This window comes from Diuraphis noxia, unplaced genomic scaffold (genome assembly GCF_037042655.1).
Source record: "Diuraphis noxia isolate RWA-SAM2 unplaced genomic scaffold, SU_Dnox_SAM2 contig0001, whole genome shotgun sequence".
Classification (NCBI taxonomy): Eukaryota; Metazoa; Arthropoda; class Insecta; order Hemiptera; family Aphididae; genus Diuraphis; species Diuraphis noxia.
This window is the reverse complement of record NW_028301711.1, coordinates 104,449,802-104,470,226: the sequence shown is the minus strand read 5'-3', so window position 1 is coordinate 104,470,226 and position 20,425 is coordinate 104,449,802. Positions and strand designations below refer to the sequence as shown.

The 20,425-nt window shown below is 30.7% G+C and overlaps 2 protein-coding genes across 9 annotated transcripts in view; one reads left to right on the top strand and one right to left on the bottom strand.

Annotated features, from left to right (window-relative positions):
- Window positions 1–11,405, top strand: part of LOC107168231 (filamin A protein cher) — a 121,506-nt gene extending 110,101 nt beyond the window's left edge. For all 6 annotated transcript variants that reach the window (XM_089216710.1, XM_089216709.1, XM_089216712.1 and 3 more), the window contains 11 exons: window positions 1,899–2,072; window positions 2,212–2,376; window positions 2,451–2,654; window positions 3,863–4,144; window positions 4,918–5,082; window positions 5,152–5,391; window positions 5,762–5,955; window positions 7,453–7,678; window positions 8,212–8,427; window positions 9,680–9,889; window positions 10,489–11,405. In XM_089216710.1, coding sequence (XP_089072836.1) covers window positions 1,899–2,072; window positions 2,212–2,376; window positions 2,451–2,654; window positions 3,863–4,144; window positions 4,918–5,082; window positions 5,152–5,391; window positions 5,762–5,955; window positions 7,453–7,678; window positions 8,212–8,427; window positions 9,680–9,889; window positions 10,489–10,673 — 2,261 coding nt within the window. In that variant the 3' untranslated portion in view covers window positions 10,674–11,405. The remainder of the gene's footprint in view (window positions 1–1,898; window positions 2,073–2,211; window positions 2,377–2,450; window positions 2,655–3,862; window positions 4,145–4,917; window positions 5,083–5,151; window positions 5,392–5,761; window positions 5,956–7,452; window positions 7,679–8,211; window positions 8,428–9,679; window positions 9,890–10,488) is intronic.
- Window positions 11,406–15,760: 4,355 nt separating this feature from the next.
- Window positions 15,761–20,425, bottom strand: part of LOC107168229 (adenylate kinase isoenzyme 5) — a 43,394-nt gene continuing 38,729 nt past the window's right edge. The window contains exons 10-12 of one of the 3 annotated variants that reach the window (XM_015517562.2): window positions 20,040–20,204; window positions 17,069–17,435; window positions 15,761–16,976 (exon numbers count right to left, since the gene is read on the bottom strand). In XM_015517562.2, coding sequence (XP_015373048.1) covers window positions 17,109–17,435; window positions 20,040–20,204 — 492 coding nt within the window. In that variant the 3' untranslated portion in view covers window positions 15,761–16,976; window positions 17,069–17,108. Of the gene's footprint in view, window positions 17,436–20,039; window positions 20,205–20,425 lie in introns of all 3 variants that reach the window. The other 2 variants (XM_015517563.2, XM_015517561.2) reach the window with 2 other exon arrangements.

Below are 20,425 nucleotides of genomic sequence, written 5' to 3'. Positions count from 1 at the left end.
GAGCAGTTTGTTTGAATAGTCATAAACCGATTGTATCGGCTATGCAAGAGCCAATACTAGACGTTGTCTCGTGAAAAACCATCTGGTATCAAATTACCGTACGAGTCGATCGGACATTCACATGGAGACATCATTTTCACAGTCAATATCATGGCCCATGTACCAGAAACACGGCGTGGCTGCCGCTTAACATCTGGCTCGAACTAACGACGAACAGAATCCCCCTACGTCCTCTCTTGACCACTTTTGCGAGCCTACCACTCCCGGGTTAGATTCACGGTAGAACTAGCTGCCGAGAGCTATATAGTACTTATGGTCAACCCCATTTCCTAATATTGCATGATCCCCAGATCTATTTTGCCTTATATTGCGAATAAGACGGAACTCTTGGCCTGTCACGGAATCACCCCGAACTCGATAGCCCGCTTTCCAGCCTGGCTGCTGTGCTGGCATATTTGTCCCAAGCTTTGTACATAAATAATATCTTACATGGAAATAAACATGTGACCTGATACTATAAAAACAGAGTTGTAAGGCCAAAGAGTTACTTTTTCGATGGTGACTTGAGAACATTGATTGACTATCATTGACCACACTATTTCAATGATAGTAGACTATATTACTATGTACTAACTATGCTCTATTATTTTTAAATGTTTACATTGTAAAAGAATTCATTCACACTTTATTTTTTGGGGAACATAATTGTTATATAATGATGAATATTTGAATGTTCTCATCAACGTAAAATTTTCAATTAGATTATTTTATTTTAAAACTTCATTATTTAATAAAAATTTACTATGGTTTCTAAATAAATATTATTATTCGTAAATCGTGTTGCTTCTTGTAATTTTATACCTGGTAGTGTCGCGTGTTGTTTTTCCGATGTATGCAATTAAAGTTGATATTGTTTTCTTATACATTGCATTGAGTACGGTTAACTGGACTCTCCGAAATTATTTTTAAAAAAAAAAAACTTAAAAAAAACTTATATTTGAATGTAAAAATATGTCTAAACAATTTATTAATAGCAAAAAACCTTACAACATACACTAGATATCGAGATTCAATTTAAATTAACCTATAACAGGGATGGAAAATTCATGGCATGCGAAAAGATTTTATGGATACGCGAAAATTTTTACTATTATATATTAATATATAATAGTAAAAATTTCCATATGTTACTCGACTGAGTACCTAACCTGACCGGTACCATACGGAAAGAAAAATTCGTTATACTGAGAAATGAATTAGAAGAAATTCAGTGTGATAGGGCGATAGGTAAATTGATCCTAAACATAGGAGACAAGATTTTGAAAGTGTGGAATGAAATTCCAAAAGATTATTCCACTTTAAAAATAGTAGCATTTGCTGTTTTGTCTATTTTTTCTTCAACTTATTCATACGAGTTACTATTTCCGAAATGAATTTTATAAGATCTGATTTAAGAAACCGACTAACTGATGAATGCAGTGCCGCATGTACTTTATTAAAAGTTACTAATTATAAACCAAATATCAACAAATTGGCATCAAGTGTTCAACAACATAAATCACATAAAAATAAATAATTAATTATTATTTATTATATATTATTATTTTTATTATGTACCTAAACTAACCTTTTTATAAAAATGCATTAATTATACGATCAATTTTAATAGGTATAACAAAATATAAATACTTTTAATATTTAATTTTTTTAAACTTCTTTTTCATGTCACGCTCTAAAAAAAAAAAAGGTAAATATGAACACGTAGTGTTCAAAAGGTTTGCCATCCCTGACCTATAATGTCCACCTAAAAATCTGTATACTTCACCACCCTCCTTTAAGCTTGAAATTCAGTATCACTAACACAAATATTGATTTAATAAATTCTTCGACTACTGCAGGTGGTCTTTCATTGGCCGTCGAAGGTCCCAGTAAAGCGGACATAAGTTGTCACGATAACAAGGACGGCACGGTTTCTGTCACGTACCTGCCAACGGCACCCGGCGAATATAGGATTTCCGTCAAGTTCGCTGACAAACACATCAAAGGAAGCCCGTACAATACGAAAGTCACAGGTTCGTAGTACCTATCTTTTCCGCAGTACTCAAATCCCTAGAGTACACATTCACTTGCACGCGTGTTTCCTCATAATTTTATTATCTTTATTATACCACCTCAAAAAGGATATTATTTTAGTTTTTTATTCTTATGTAGGTGAGGGCCGGAAGAGAAACCAGATATCAGTGGGCTCATGCAGCGAAGTATCGTTGCCTGGTAAAGTGCTAGACAAGGACTTCCGGTTGTTGAATGCGTCGATCCAAGCGCCGAGTGGTCTGGAAGAACCTTGCTTCTTGAAACGTCTACCAAACGGCAACTTGGGTACATCGTTTTCCAGTTTTAATACTTGGGGAGTACGCGCTTTACACTTAATACATTAACGTTCACGTTTTCAGGTATATCGTTCACGCCTAGGGAGATCGGCCAGCACGTGGTGTCTGTGAAAAGAATGGGCCAGCATATCGTCAACTCACCGTTCAAGATAACCGTAGGTGAGCGAGAAGTTGGAGACGCAAAAAAGGTCAAAGTCACCGGTAATGGGTTAAAAGAAGGCAAAACGCACGTAGAGAATTTGTTCACAGTGGACACAAGGAGTGCCGGTGAGTGATAGTCATATTATGAAATATTGTTATGAATTCATGATCTCATTATATAGAATTTTTTAACAATATAAGTACTTTATTTATCATTAGTCGATATCAGAAGACTGTAAAATCTGGTAGAAATTCACTATAATAGCAGTACATTTATGTTATTATTATAAATCCGATAAAATGCTTTAAAAACAAAAAGGTTACCTAAAAATATTTTGAAAATCAACTTTATTTACTACTCGTTTACACTTAAACTTTTTGTGTATTATCAATTAATTTAATTGATTATATCTATAACCATCATGTATAAAATAAGTAATTACTAACTAATAATCATAAATAGGTACAGAATTTTTTACCGAAGTACGTATGTGAATTATCTACAATAGAATATTTTGTGATTATGTTTGGTATTTTAAACAGCATAATAGAAAAAATAAGCATAAACAGAATCGGCTACGAGTGGTATAGTGTAATGAATATTGTATTGGTAACATCATAAATTCATAAAATGATCGATATCATTTCCCGTTTATGTATAATAATATTATATTGTATATTTTTATACCGTTTAGAAACAATTAAAATGGTAAGAAATTATTTATAATTCTTACGTTATTCAAAAGTTAAAAAAATGTATAGTATTTTATAAATTCAACATTTTTATAGTATTGGTTTGGAATTTTTTATGATAAAATCATTTTATGTGACTTAAGAGAATGTGATACCCACATGTGTGTTAGCTTAAAAATTAGAGTGAATTGACCTTTAATAAAATTTAAAAGTTAAGAATATTCTTTAGACGACCTCATGGACTTTTTATTATATTTTAATTTTAAAGAAAATTACGTTTATTTTATGATATACAAACAATTTACAAGTTTGAAATACTCATAACTCGCTTTAAAATAAAAATATAATAGAAAGCCCATGAGGTTGTCTAAATAATATTCTTACCTTTAACTTTTATAATAAGTCAATTTACTCTAAGTTTTAAACTAACGGAGCTAAATGAGATCCATTGAGCGTAAAATATTTTGTTATGTTATATAAGCACTTGTAAGACAAATACATAAAACAATACATGCCGGTGTTACATCCTCCTAATATAAAAATAATAATTCAATTTACGTTATTCGTTTCGTATAATCATTGTATAATAAACTATTTTTCACAATTTCTATAGAATAATATTATATGTCCATATTATCTAGGTTATGGTGGATTATCGCTTTCCATCGAAGGTCCAAGCAAAGCAGAGATCCAGTGTAAGGACAACGAAGACGGTACATTGAACATATCGTACAGGCCCACAGAACCAGGATATTATATCGTTAATCTGAAGTTCGCCGACCATCACGTCGACGGTTCACCCTTCACCGTTAAAGTCACCGGCGAAGGAAGCAATTGTCAGCGCGAGAAGATCGAACGGAAACGCGAAGCCGTACCTCTCACCGAGGTGGGCAGCAACTGCAAACTCACGTTCAAAATGCCGGGTAAGATAAAATATAACAATTATTTTTTTTAAAACCTTAAAATTTTTTGGTTTTATAAAAAGGACATAGGTGGTCCTCTGATTTCAAAGACCATAAATGTCTTGAAATGTCCAAAATATAATGAGTATCATAAATGTGATAAATCCTATAATTTGAACCATTGTTGTGGAACTCATCTCAATGTAGTCAAGTTGATAAACTTAATAAACTTCAAAGGTGCTTTATTTATATGTTTATTATCAAATGAGTTTCACAAATGTGTTAATTTTTGATATTGCTTATTCCATTGATTTAGTATTTTTAGCTAAGCGACGCATTAAAACTTTAATGTAGGTACACAATTTGGATAAACGATTTGTCCTAAATTATTATGTATAATTAAGTTCTATATCCCGGTATTCATTTCTAAAAATAACTAATGTTTTGATGTCTTCTTTTGATACTAAAAATTATAATGTTAAGATATTGCTTATCGTGTAATATTAATTAGAGAACTTTTATTTTAAATATGATTTAATTTCTATATTTTAATTATATATTTTAAAATGAATGAAAATAATAATCATATATTAATTGTCTGTTTATCAATATTATTTTAATATTCTATAATAACTTTAGTCCTTGCTGGTGATAAACCATAAAATAAATAAATAATTAATTAAAACGGTCTTTAAACATTTTTCGACGATATTAGGGACGATTAATCAGCTTTTGTTCATTATTATGAATGCGTTATTTTCCTGCTCTAATTTTATTTTATACGCACATTTTAGGTGTGTTGCCATATGATTTGTCATCGACGGTGACATCGCCGTGTGGTATTACGGAAGATGCTGAAATCAACGAAATCGAAGACGGCCTCTACGCGGTACACTTTGTCCCAAAGGAATTGGGTGTGCACACGGTGTCGGTTCGGTACAAGGAAGTCCACATACCTGGTAAGTATTAATTGAAGTCGTAGTTATATCCAAAACAATTAACGTTGACCGTTCGTCTTACTACTCCAGGATCGCCGTTCCAATTTACCGTCGGTCCTTTAAGCGATGGCGGAGCTCATCGCGTACACGCTGGAGGTTCTGGTCTGGAACGTGGTGAACAAGGACAGCCATGTGAATTTAACGTGTGGACCAGAGAGGCCGGGCCGGGTTCACTAGCCATATCAGTCGAAGGTCCTAGCAAGGCGGAAATCGATTTCAAAGATCGCAAGGATGGTTCATGTTATGTCAGTTACGTCGTAGGCGAACCAGGTTTGTTTACATTTTATTTATTTATTTTATTAAAAGCACATCCAAATATTTAAAATGTTAACATTACTAATTTGTATTGATTCAAGTATAAATAAAATGATATCATGACAATTTTTAACGCATGAAAACAAAAACATTGAATTTATACGACATATTTCAATGTTTTCTGTTAAAAGCAGTCGAAGACTTAATAATATTAATTATGAATACATTCACTTAAATGATTATATTATTATCTTGTTCAAATTTATTTTTACTTTAAATTGTATTCTTCTATACAAATGAATAAATAAATAAATGACAATATGCATATTGCATATCATAATGTGATACTATATATCGAAGGCTCCAAACATTTTCAATTTTATAGGAGAATACCGAATCGGTATTAAGTTTAACGACCAGCACATTCCGGACTCACCATACAAGTTGTTTATATCACCAGCAATGGGTGAAGCGCACAAACTTGAAGTGGCGCAATTCCCGACGTCCGGAGTCCAAGCCGATTACCCAGCTCAATTCATTGTTCGTAAGAACGGCGCTGTTGGTCAACTCGACGCCAAGGTTATTTATACCAATGATAATATACTTATATTAAATATTTATTCATTAAGATCATCGTGAGATAAAAATTAAAATAAATAGGATGTGAAATTTGATGTACCTTGAATTTTTTACTAGCTACGAGATACTTGTCTTATAATTCATATTTTTTATGTATTTTTGAATCTGAGTAACATAATTTGTATATTGCAGCTTTTTGCTTTTTTTGATAACTTTTAATTTTAAGATAATTTAAAAAAATTGTTTTTAATTATTAAGAGTATTTTTTTGGATTTTTAAGGCATTCGACGCTAAGATCGAGATTAAAATATAATTTAAAGATGTAACGTGAATAGTTTACATGATAAAACAGGTATTATTAATTGTTATTTTTTAAACAAAAGTCTTGATTACGAGTGGTGACAGTAAATTAAATGAGAATAATTATTTCTTTATTTGAAAATCAACAAAGAACACATGTGCAATTTTCAACTTTTTTAAATTTAATTAATAATATTTTTTGTTTAGAACTTGTGGAATTAACAAAAACAAAGAGAATTTTTTTTTAATTTGTAGGGTATGAAATTCTCAGAATTTAATTCTCCTAATAATAATTATCATTCGTTCGAAATGTCTATATTTTTAATATGGTAGCCCATTCGGCTCCCGTTTCTCTAAACAGCTCCAGTTTTACAAAAATGTCAATTTCCAAACGGCTTCCGTTAAAAAAGTCTAACGAACAGGTAAATTTCTAAACGGCTCAGGTGTCAGGTTGTTTACAACACAAATTCATTCTCCAATTATACAGACTTAGAATTGTCTTAAAAGGGATACACTTAGCGTAAACTACGTACACTTTTAAAATTGTATAAAAAATAGCTTATAGTATAGGTAATATTTAATTTTTAACGTTAAAAAAATATTTAAAAATGTAAAAAATGTTCGTATGAATAAAAATACAAAAAAATCATATGTTGGGTAAATTTGTTCGTAATTTATTGTTGTATAGTCCACGCATGCTGTTTTATTTGATGAAAACTCGTAAATTATTTTTTCGATGGGTTTTAGATTTTGTTTTCGATCTCAGTTTAGTAAAATGACTTCGAGTTTTAATTTGCATATCAGAATTTTCAATGCATCCCATATTTTCAGTATTCCGTTTTATACATTTAAAATTTAAAAATTTGATACACAGGAACTATATATATACTATATGTATAACAACAGCATTATGAGGAGCGTAATAATTTCGCGCAGTTATTATGTAGGCTGCTTTGGAAGATAAGCCTGAATGTGTCCAATAATTATTGTAGAGAATAATTTTACAATTATAAGCCTGTTTGTACCTACATTTTTTTTCAACGGGAGCCGTTTGAGAATTAACCTGTTCGTTAAATCTTTTTTGATGGGAGACGTTTGGGATCCGACGATTTTTAATTTTCATCGACGCATGAATTAATAACGGACTGATATAATTTATTGTTTTTAACAAGTGCGTGCACAATTGATATTTTGCAGGTTGTGTCACCGTCCGGTACAGAAGACGACTGTTTCATTCAATCAATCGATCAAGATATGTACTCTGTCCGTTTCATGCCCCGTGATAATGGCGTTCACAACATACACGTCAAATTCAACGGCGTTCACATTCCAGGATCACCATACCGTTTGAAAGTCGGCAAAGGAGACGCCGATCCTGCTGCCGTCCACGCCACTGGCAGTGGTTTGGGAGATGTCAAGACAGGTACTTAATAATAAATTTAACATAGTAACCTACACTCGTCAAATACGATATCTATAGGATTCACATTAGAACGAAAACATTGCAAAATAATTAATTCCAGTTTTTGATTCAATCCATTCGAATTTGGTTTCTTAAGTTATAACTGATCTTTTTATTTACTTCTTCGATCAAAAAATAATATGAAAAAACTAGATACAAAAACAACGAAATTGTTAGTTATAAAAAATTTCAACCAAGCTCTTTTTTTATGAATGTGTTATACTAATTAAATTAAATCACTACCTACTGTATCTTGGAGTAAGCTCCAAGGTTACTAAAAAACTACAATAGATGACCAAATAATTTTAGAATTTAATTAAAATGTATTTTATATTAGTTTTATAAAGATGTTTTTTTCACGAATTATCATTTTTTTTGCGAATATTTTTTTAAAACTATGATTAGATCAATCTCAAGATAAAATTAATATGAAAAATTGTGAACTTTCAGTCTTTAGTTGATTATGAAATATTCATTACTGGTAAATATTTTAGGACACAAGACGGATTTTATTGTAGACACTTGTAACGCGGGTGCCGGTACATTGGCTGTAACTATTGACGGGCCAAGCAAAGTTTCTATGGACTGTACCGAAGTCGAAGAAGGTTACAAAGTCAGGTACACGCCGTTAGTGCCAGGCGAATATTACATAAGTTTGAAATACAATGGATATCATATTGTTGGTTCGCCGTTCAAAGTCACATGTACTGGTACGTTATATCTTATGTGTAACATAGAAAAAGATTTTCGGTTGTTGGTTTCAACTAGATAATGACTCTCCACAACTTATATTGTTGGTTGTGCTCGTGTTGATGACTAATTGTTTGATATATGTTAGGAATATACTAACGTCTAACATATTGTATTATTTTGTAAACAGTATAATATTGTAGACATGGCAAATAAGATCATATTTGTCATAATTGTAGAGACAACATAGTTTCTGCGTGGTTGTGACATGGACGTCCGCAGGAGGAGGGCAAATGGGGTATTTTCTCTACCTTAGAATTTTAAATTTGTTTTCTAAAGCATTAAAATGTAAGGATTAAATATTTGAAAAATCTTAATTTATTTTTAAAATTAATTTCTTCCCCCTGGAAAATGTCTATAGACGCTATTACTGAAGTAAGCTCATCGTCGTTTTTTCTAGACATTTTTTCTTATCGATAAGAAGCTTATTTCAGCATTTACCAATATATTATTTTGTATTTATATTACATTCAACTTTTTTTATAATATATATCCTTTCAGTCTTACATAATGATTTATTATGAAACGAACAGTATTGTTAATTAATTAACCATTGCAATATTATTTGATGTGTTTACAAAACTTGTAATTGAATACAGATAATATTGTATTAGTAACTATTACCTATTAAAAATTAATCTTAGTACATAACTACTCTTTCTTGGTTTTTTAAATGCGATTCTGTTATAAGCACTTATTACAATTTATAATAACTTTATGGTTTTTATATTTACGCAATAGTTGTTTACCTATTTTTATGAATTTTTGCATCGAGTTAAGTTTACAATTCATTTGTTTGTTGAAATATTAATTTTGTAGTTTTAATATAATACAATTCTATATTCATCAAAATTATCGAGTTAATTCAATTATTAATACTTAATTAAGAACAACATCATGATATAAATGAAATACGATAATGAAGACTTTTTAAAGCTGCGACATGGGCTATTTGGGTATATTGAAGATTACGGTTGGTGAAGGATTCGTCGATAAGAATCTAGGTGGTAACCTTTAGATTGTGTTCCAGCAACACTAGATGATGCTTTTCCGATGTACACATAAATGGCCACCCAATCAAAGATAGATGTTATAGCTTATATAAATTGATTTGCATTATTCACTGTTTTTTTTTTTTTAATAACATCTGAATATTTTTTCCTTGTATAGTGTCGATGATAACACAAAATTAAATGGTTTGATCATTTGCAGGTGAGGATTTGGCTGAGCGTGGGCCACAAGAAACAAGCTCAGTTGTTGTGGAAACTGTACACAAAGTTTCTAAAGCTCACAAGGGTGGAGCTGGTGTCGTTTTACCACACTTTAAATCGAACGCCACACTCGTCACGAGTAAAGGAATGGGCTTGAAGAAAGCGTATGTGGGAAAACAAAATCTATTCAGTATAAGCGCTACTGATGCCGGTAAGTCTTTATAGCATAGTAGGGTCCTGAATTTGAAATATTTCAGTTGACATTTTTCAATTGAAATTTATTGAAATTTATAATTTCATTTTTCTGTAAATATTTCATTGAAAGTATTATTATTATTATTATTATTTAACGTCTTTAGTTAGAGAAGGTGGTTGATTAAGAATAATAATCGATCACGCATAAAAACTATCGATATTGAATGACTAAGGTCTATGAATTACTATATGGTTGTAAATTAGGTTTTAATGGTATAATCAATTGTACACCCTATTGGATATCATTTATTATTTTTTATTTATTAGTATTTAATACAATAAAACAACTGTTAAAAATATTATATTATGTTAGTTTATACGCTTTTAGATTCTATAGGCAATTCTTAAATTTTTACACAAATTAAATAATTTATATAAGTTTTATGAAATAAATATATCTAATTGGTTAATGACAATCTCTGATAATCTTTCAATCTTTTTAGTAATATGATGTTGGTCTGTTAGTTATATTAGATTTCAAATGATTTTTCTCGTTCACTGATATAATTGTAAGCAAATGTATGAATCCACTAAAATATTACTTATATTTTACAGGCAACAATATATTATTCGTTGGTATTTACGGACCTAAAGGACCATGTGAGGAGATATTTATCAAACACATGAAACAGAACAACTACCAAGTGAGCTATATCGTCCGAGAACGGGGCGAATACATTCTTCTGGTCAAGTGGGGGGATGATCACATACCCGGTTCACCGTTCAAAATCGAAACATAAATCTAACGAAATAAATAAAACATAAAAAAAAATTTAAAAAAAATTAATGAAAAAATACAATAATTCGAAACTAGAAGACATCAATCTAGGATGAACAAGTGGATTTAGATGATCATTATCATTACCATAATCAAAAACAAGAGGAAGAAACGTGCAACAGGCGTCGTTCCATCGGGATAAAAATACGATTCTACCGGATTTATGCAGTAATTATTTATAATTGCTACAATTTATACTGTAATTTACTACTACAAAAGAAAGAACATTTTCATTCGTTTTAGCTAATAATTATTTACGTTTATTTGAATTTCGAATCTTATACTATTTATTTTATATACTTCTCATTACATACGTATTATAATGTTCGTTAGTCAGAATATTAATCATTTTATTTATTTATATTATACTATTATTATTCAACATTGTAATAAGTTATTATTCAACGAAACGTTCCGTAAGACTTAATATTGATTTGCCTGAACCATAATTATCTAATATTATACCTAATATTAAATACTTACCTACTTCAAAATAGCATCGTCATCTAACCAATTATTAAATAACGTCTTGTGTGGTTTAAGGTATATTTAACATATGGCTAACCACTTCGTATCTTGGTTATTTGTACTGATTCACTATGATTTTATACAACATATACATTAATATTAGACCTAAATATATTTATACAAAATGGGATACCTGTAAATAAAGATTATATATCATTACGTTAAATATCGTATTATTTTATCAGAGTATAGCACTGCATCTAAACAACGACATCCTTTTAAAAACCAAAAAAAAATTTAATTTAAAATATTTGTAAATATAAATGAGTAATATTATTTTAAAAATGTTATCGAGTATAGAAAATGATAAAATAAATATTTGATGACAATTTAAAGTACCTAGAGATTTTAGTTTTTGAATAACAAGAATAAGAATATAAGAAAATTAATTCAATGTACACAATTAAAGTTGAAAGTTTACAATATTTTGAACATATTTAGAATACAAAATAAAATAACATAAATAACACTTGATTATTCAGACAACTATAATTTATTTGTTATACATTTAAAAATAAGTTATAAAAATCAAAATATAATTTTAAATCTATAATACTTATCTTTAACTTCGCCCTTTGTCTTCCTTACAACTATTTTTTTGAAGTCTGACACCTTTATGGCTTTGTCTTTTCCTCATTATCGTTATCTGTATAACTATTATTATTATGTGTTGATGCCGTATGAGCTTACGGATTTTTGTGTAGTTGTTATCGGACAAGCAATCGGTTCCAACACTCGAGAAAAATATACTATTTTGTTAGATAAAATTATTCTATAAAAGTCAAACATTTTGGTTCATTCGAATTGGATTGACTAACAATAACTTATGTTACTATGTACCGCGAATTCGTTATTGTACAGTGGATGAAATAACTAATGGACTTATAATTGTTTATTATCTAGATCAAATTTTTGAAGTGTGTGTTTTTTGTTTCTTTTTGGCTATAAATATAAATATAACGTCCTCACGGATACAATGACCGTGCAGTGGTAATATTATAATTTATAATAGTCAAATCGAACATCCAAAAAAGGAAACAATTTTCCAAGTGTTCCTGTTTTTTATATGACTATACATTCAATATACAACCCAAAGGTGAGTGAGCTAAAATTATTTATTAGAAAATAAGGGCGTTGCAACCATGGTTTCCACTCATTTTCCTTTAGGCATATTCTTTAAAAACGTATACACATTACACAGTACATATGTACATATTCATAAAATATATAAATACAATTTTTATAAGAATTGAAAATATAAAATATGGGAAAAACCAATAGAAAAAAAACATAATGATACAGAGTGGTTAGTCAAATGAATTGACCGTCTACATATTGAGGCGAGGTCAACTAAAGGTGCAACTGACCAAATTCCAAACATATAGGTATCAATAATGTTAATGTAGATGTGGATAACAATGTCATGCAGATAAAGATACGTCTAGAGAAAATTAAAGAACTTTGGACTAAGTTTGATGTAGTCCAAAATAATATAGAAGCAATAGATATCACTAATGACTAATGAGCAATTGGACTATAAAGATACGTTTGTAAATTGATATTTTGATATGGTTCAATGGTTGTAAAGGCAGAGAATACGGTACAAATTTCAAACTTAGTTTATGGCATAAACAGGTTGAGTATGTCGGACAGTCATACGCAAGTAGGCAGCTAGAATAACCGTCCTTTTAGGAAAAATTTGAAGAGTGGTCAACGTTTTAGGATTTATTTTTGTCCATGGCACATTTAAATCCAACTATAGTATAGACTATAGGTGTGCAAAAAATGTATTTGCATGGGGACCCATCGACTCTGATACAAAAATTAGGAACTTCAGGTTACGATTACTCGATTGCATGGAATATCGTTGTTGGACGGTACGATAATAAGCGTACCTATTCTCATACAATCTTATACAGAAAATATGTATGAATTAGAATCTATGCAAAAATAGTCAAGTGTATGTTTAAGAAAGTTTACGGCTGATTTAAATATGAATACGCAAGCGTTTAAAGCGTTAGGTCATGATTCAGAGGCCTGGGAGGCATTATTATTGCATGTGATTTTGGTAAAATTAGATTATAATGCAATACGCAATTGGGAATCAGTAGTGACCAGAGATACGTTACCTGCTATAGCGGTGGTGATTAAATTTTCAACTAAACGATATCAATTATTAGAGGTGATTGATATGATACCTTAAAAATGTATCAAATAAATTAAGTACCATCATCGCATTATACGCAGTCTAATCAAAATTATCGCAATCCAAATGATCAAAACATGGAATTTAAAAATAAAAAAAAGGTAAACGCTAAGCTAACTAACTTTATTGGAGAAAATTTATACCGAAAACCTGCTCTACGATGCGCTCTTTCATTAAAAAAAAATAATCATGAAGTTCTGATAAATAGTTTCAGAGTTTACCTCATACACAAATCTTCATTTCACATTTATATAGTTAGATTATCATGTTTATATTTTTTTCCATATGCAATATGCTATATAGAAAATATTCACAGTATACAATGAAAAAATTATTTTTATTCAAGTACAATTTATTCAACAATAAAAACATATCAAAAGTACATGACAATATACAAATGATTTTATCATTACTCATAACGTCTATTTGTACACCAGTTATTCAATTTTATTGCATTTTAGAAAGAATAAAAAACGAAAAATTAATACAAATAAAACAATAGTAAAATATTATCTTCATAGTTGTTCTTATTATCATTATTACTATTTTTATCATTAATAGTACGTATATAAGTTTTGTTCGAGATTCGATTTCCGAAGTCAGCGCCCTTAGACAATCAATGTATAACGCGTTATAATAATGGTACGCAATGGATGACTATAATAATTTTTTCAAAGCACAGACCTGTGCACTAATATGCAGCGAACGCACTCTCGTCTTTCATTGCACCTGACAATTTTATTTGGATTTAGTGCACCGGTGAAAATGATTTATTTCATATTTATAAGGCTTAGGTCAAAATTAATAAGAATTAAAAATTAAATTTAAATAAAAATATCCTTCAACGTTAATCGGTTGAAAAGTGATAAACATATTAATTATCAAAGCGAAAGTTCTAAAAATAGATGAGTTTTATATTGATTGACATATTCGCACACAACGTACATCAAGGGCGTCCTAAGGCATCCATATTTAGGAAGAGGGGAGAGTAGAAACTAAACATATAAACTCAGTCTTTGCTTATTATATTATTTAATATTTAGTACCTATTTACCTATTAAATTGCTTAATACAATATATACATTTATTTTTATTTTTATTTTTATTAACGTATTTTAAGATGATGTATCCAAATGTGAGATTTCCGTCTTAGAGTCTTAGAGATGACATATTTTACGTTCAGTATATTACCTTGTTATTTTTAATGTTATAGTTTATTCACCTACTATTAAAGTTAAACGTTAAACTATTATTATGTGGGTGTCAATTAAATTCATTTATTTGTATTTTAATTTTAAAGCAATTTTGAATAAAATTTAAATTTGTTTGTATATGCATATTTTTTTTTGGTCATAAATTATGTCATACACAAAATATTTTCCATGAAGGTGTGACTAAAAATACGATTGTTTTTAGAGTATATTTTTCACTTTTAAAGCCATATTTGATCCTTTAAAAATTTGAAATTAGTTCTAAGTCTATTTCATCAATAATTTTTAAGAGGACAAACACGGTTACATTTCGTTCTCTAGTTTCAATAATGTCCTGTTAGTTTGAATATTAAATTTAGTTGATCTATTATCAAACTTTTAGTTGAGAAAATTATCTATGCTCAATCGTCAGCAATTTTTCCCGATTTTTAAATTTTCAGGTAAGATATGGGCAAGTAAAATATTACTAAGTACTAAGTATTACTAAGTAAAAAATTGCTCATAATTTGTATGAAAATCCAACCTGTACTCAAGTAGTACAGATAATGTCTTACTCTAAAAGTTTGATAATAGGTCAATTCACTTTTTACTATCCTTTATTAATTGATACGAGGTATATTTTTAATATTTAATAATTGTTGATGAAAACATTAAATTTAAATTCGTTCATCAACTGTTGTGAACGCTAAATGTAGATATATCCACTCCGAAAATCAAAATCGTCAACATTAAAAACTAAAACTTCCTATACAAATAAATGATTAATTTCTTATTTTTATTTTTTTCTATACAATTTATTTTAATTACCATAAGCAATTCAAATAAAAAACTTTGCTTTGAATTGTTAAAAATCGGGTCTTATGGGTATATTTAGCCATTTTATCGGCAGGTTTTACTTTGTGGGTATTTACCACATAAAAATTCAAGCCCTAATTATAAGTATTTAATTATTTAAAAAAATGTTTAATTTAAAAACTATGCTTATATCACTAACTTGTTTTTAAATTTAAATATCGAAAAATCACTAATCAAGACTCTAGGTAAAATTCTTACTTTTAATGAGGTAAAATTACTTTAGCATTAAAAATAACAAAGTAAAATGGATGGTTGATCTTAATTTTTTATGTATTGTTCGTTCATTAGACAACACATTTTGCATGACTCAACATCCTCTCAAGAGATTTCGAATACAGAATTTTTTCCTCATAACATAATTAAGCAACAAAATGTAATGTAAACTTACTTATGTAATTTAACTTAATTACTTATTAGTTATTACATAGTAACCAGTAAGAATATGCGTTTATAATCATTCACATAAAATTTTATCAATACATTCATGTAAATTAGAAACAATTGAGTCACAGAATTAACTAAGATTAACCATAAATAAATAAGATTTTTTTAAACTTACGAAATATGTGAAGGTGGGACCTCCAACTTTTCCACCCTTCGAAGACGCCCCTGACGTATATGTACCTCATGTACATTATTATAATATTTACAACCATCGTAAGCGACACGGCCAGAATTTAAATATGTCCACGACCTTATTTGGTTCGATATGCATTATACTCAATCGAATGACAATTACTATTGTATCTTACGCACATTAATTTACCTAAGCCATAATGAGAAAAATAAGAAAATAAGTTGCATGCTTATAATTCAATAATTATTGTTCTGGTCGGAACCAGAGCTGCACTAGAATGACATACAATCCCGCACAAGCCGTGATTTAAAGCAGTGGTCCCCACTAGGATTTCGAAACCTGCCAAAATGCCAAAAATTATTTAAGGCTGCATGCATTTGCATTAGCATTCACGCATACCATTGACACAAAAATAAAATGACCTTTGTGAGTATATTTTTCCACCGGGTGTAAAGATTTAGGTACCTACATAGTTCAATTTTGAATGATAACGATTATAAAATATAAAAGTTAAAAAATGTTAGTTTAATATAAGTACTTTATTTTATTTCCTTAAGTGTAGAATTTTGAATTTTAAAATGTAAAATTCAGTTTTAGTGCGTTTTTAGACCACATAGATTTTTTTAAATGCCACGTAGTGTGGACCGCTGACTTCAACAATAAACACCTCTGCATTATGATAATACCTACGATGGTTGGGCATATCTATACAAATGATTATAAAATAATAAATGTCCATTTAAAAAACAGTTTGAACCAGTGGCAAGGTGATCTTGACATTTTTTCTGAGGTTAGTTTCTAATGCTTCACTTCCACCCTACAGCGCTGATAACCCGAGGAAGGCGAGTTAACTGTCGTCATATTTGTAACTTCCTCTTCTAATTGATACTAAAATAAGTACTATAGTTAATATCATAAACAACCATGTATAGCAGGTTATTTCCGGTCCACCACCCCTTAAGAAACTCGGAGACGGTCACCTTTCGATTACCTCTTCACCACACCACTGGTTTAAACGTTTTACAGTGTGGGTTCGTTTGCATATGATCCTATTTGAGCGTACATGTTCCGCACATCGTAACGCAAATGCTGTTCCCGATTGTTGTTGTCTTCGTTGGTTTTGTTCGGTAAATGTCCGTTTTGACGTGGCACTGCTGGCCCTGAAACCACGTGTCCTACCACCACGGCTGGCGTGGTTTGTTTTTCTGGGTCGATGTCAGTGTTGACGTCGTCACCGTGGTCGTCGTCATCCCTGTGGAAAACTGGAAAGTTCTCGCCCTTCATTGTCTCCACAAGCGTGCTGATGAACGTCTCTTGAACTCGCTTATCGTCGGTGTTACCGTCCACCTGAGGAATTAAAACACACACATCTCAGTGAATTCAGAATTCAGACATTTTTTAAGGATCCTCTGAACCTCACCACGGAATCTTAATTTCAAATTTAAACCAACTGATTAATAAAGCAGTTAAGTTAAATAAACATTCACACATTTTATCTAAACGTTCACTGATTATAAAAATTTAAGTTTATATGATTTTAATTTTTATTAATTTAATTATTACAAAACCAAAAATTAGCATACCTACTAAGTATTACATTTACAAAAAAAAACCATAAAACTATACAACCCTGAAATACTGGAAAAAGAACAGTCTTATGGTATTCATAAAAACACCCAACTGTAATTTAATTTATTTTAATTGAAACGAAAATTATTTATTATTATTATTATTATTATTATAATTAAACCGAACAAAAATAAAATTAAACTCCACAAAACAGAAAATTTGAAACTTAACAGATACTTTGAGTGAAACATGGTGATTATTGACCTCCGTGTCTTATTTAGTCTGGAGGTGTTGATAAACCTTGAATAATACATATATACCTATATATATATTGTAACGTAGTATGACATAAATTGTCCTTTTCAGGACCACTAACGACCAATAAGCACACTTAATGACGCAACAGGTATTACATCCACAATCCACGATCCGCACCGTCACTAACCTATTGACAACACACATCGCCGGAATCATAACAACCTCTTCCCGACGCCACATGAAGTCTAGCAACACCGGAATACATAGGAAAAACCACCCACTGTACCAGGGGATTAGCCGAACCCTCCCCCCCAGCCACTTATGTACCGTCATCCTGAGCTCCTTTCAGCTAAGTAGTAGCCGCTTGCTTAAGTTACGCGCTACCGGTGGAGAACTACGTCCCATCTTATGATCCAGAATAACTGTTTCCCTAGTACCTATATGTGGTAGGGCCGAACGACTAATATCGTTGGTTGAACACGAGCTTTCACCACGTCAGCCCAATTGCGTAAAGGCCAGGCTTTCAGTGAAAAAGTTGATGAACAACATTAGCGAAAAAAAAAACAATTTTAAACGGAAAGTTTAAAGGCTAAGATGTACTGTTGCTACGCATCCCAATTATTCTAACAGATATGCCTTGAATTCAAACTTTGCAGTTTTTGGTACGACTCACCTTTGCAATGACCATCAATAAAGCACAAGGAAAATCGCTACAAGTGTGTAAACTGAATTTGAAAAATACATGCTTGCATATGTGGAATAATCGCTCATTGAAAAGCCTTCTGATTTATTTGTGTACCCATCAGAAGGAAGAACAAAAATATTGTGTATCCAAATGCATTTCAATAAATATAATTCAATTAAGTACTTGAATTGTCAGACTTTTCTAAATAAAACGAATAAAATTACATAATAATAAAATTAATTGATTATCAATGTAATATTACTATTAAGTATATTTTAAGAGGACGCTACACCCGCATGTGTCGTCTCCGTCTTACACGCGTACTACATAGCAAATTTTCATTCGCTAGATTTAATATTGTGCTGTTAGTTTTGATATTAGGGTAAATTGACGCATTATCAAACTTTTTGGTAGGAACATTATCTTTGTTCTCATGTTGGTTTTTTACGATATTTTAATTTTTAAATGAGTTATGTGAATTTTCAAATATTCACACTTAACATGCTCATAACTCATTTAAAAATTAAAATATCGTAAAAAACCAACATGAGAACACAGATAATGTTCCTACCTAAAAGTTTGATAATGGGTCAATTCACTCTAATATCAAAACTAACAGCACACTATTGAATCTAGCGAACAAAAATTTGCCATGTAGTACGCGTGTAAGACGGTGACAACACATGCAGGTGTAGCGTCCTCTTAACCATTATCTATCTATATATATAAAAAAAATACTGCTAGCTTGACCAATGGTAACGATTTTAACACACAATTGGAGACATTTAAGTGTAGGCTTTTCAACGGGTTACGAAGTGCACGGGTTCAGCTAGTTGTAAAAAAACAAAATGCTTCGTGTTCCTATTATACTATAAACCGCTTACGGCTCGCCGTCCGGCGGTACCAGTACCGTCAGACCGACGCGGTAGACCTGATACTTCTAATAGAGTGCGTGGATAGGCATTGAGAATTCCAAACAGCTGTGTGTACGGCCAGAAACGCCAGATGTAACCCTGTCTTCTATCTCATCGACAACACCGGCAACTAACATATAAGAGATCACGACGAGCCACTGGTTAGTGTTGATCACTCCATTCGGCCACCTTCTCTAAAGGAAGGCTAAAGGGTGAGCAGTCATTCGGCCTAGATCCGCCAAGACCGATATCGCCCCGCGCTTATTTTTTTTAATAATCATCGCCAAACCCACTCTAACCTAACCTTTTTTGTTTATATTCATATTAATTATTTTACATTACCTATATGTATAAAACTTAACATTATTCAAATTAAAAATCAATAAACCATCATGATTACTATGATACGAATTTTTATACCTCTCTTACTATTTTGTAACAAGAGTAGATACACGAAAAATTCTACCTGTTTCGTAGTTAATTAAAAGGTTAATTTTACATTTTAACGTTCTGCCATTTACTCACAACGGCTAAACGGTTATCTTTGTCCAGTGCCTTGAGCATTGGTAGAGTTTGCTCGCGGAAACTCTGCAGACGCCGGCGAAACGCCGACACGCTGTCGTCTAACCTTCCGCGACCTAACTGCAACTTTGAGCAATCCAATAATATCAACTTCGGCCGTTGAGCATACTGAAAATAATGTTTTAGACGTTATTAAACACATATTTCACATTATATTGTTTTTATTATAACACAAAAGTAATTAATGATAGAATATAATATCTAATATAATAGAAGACACATAATATGAAATAATCCATATTATAATCAAGGTTAAGCACTGACCATAATTAAAAAGTTAAGTTAATTTTAAATAAGTTACATAACAAATTACTTTTTTTATGTAGTTT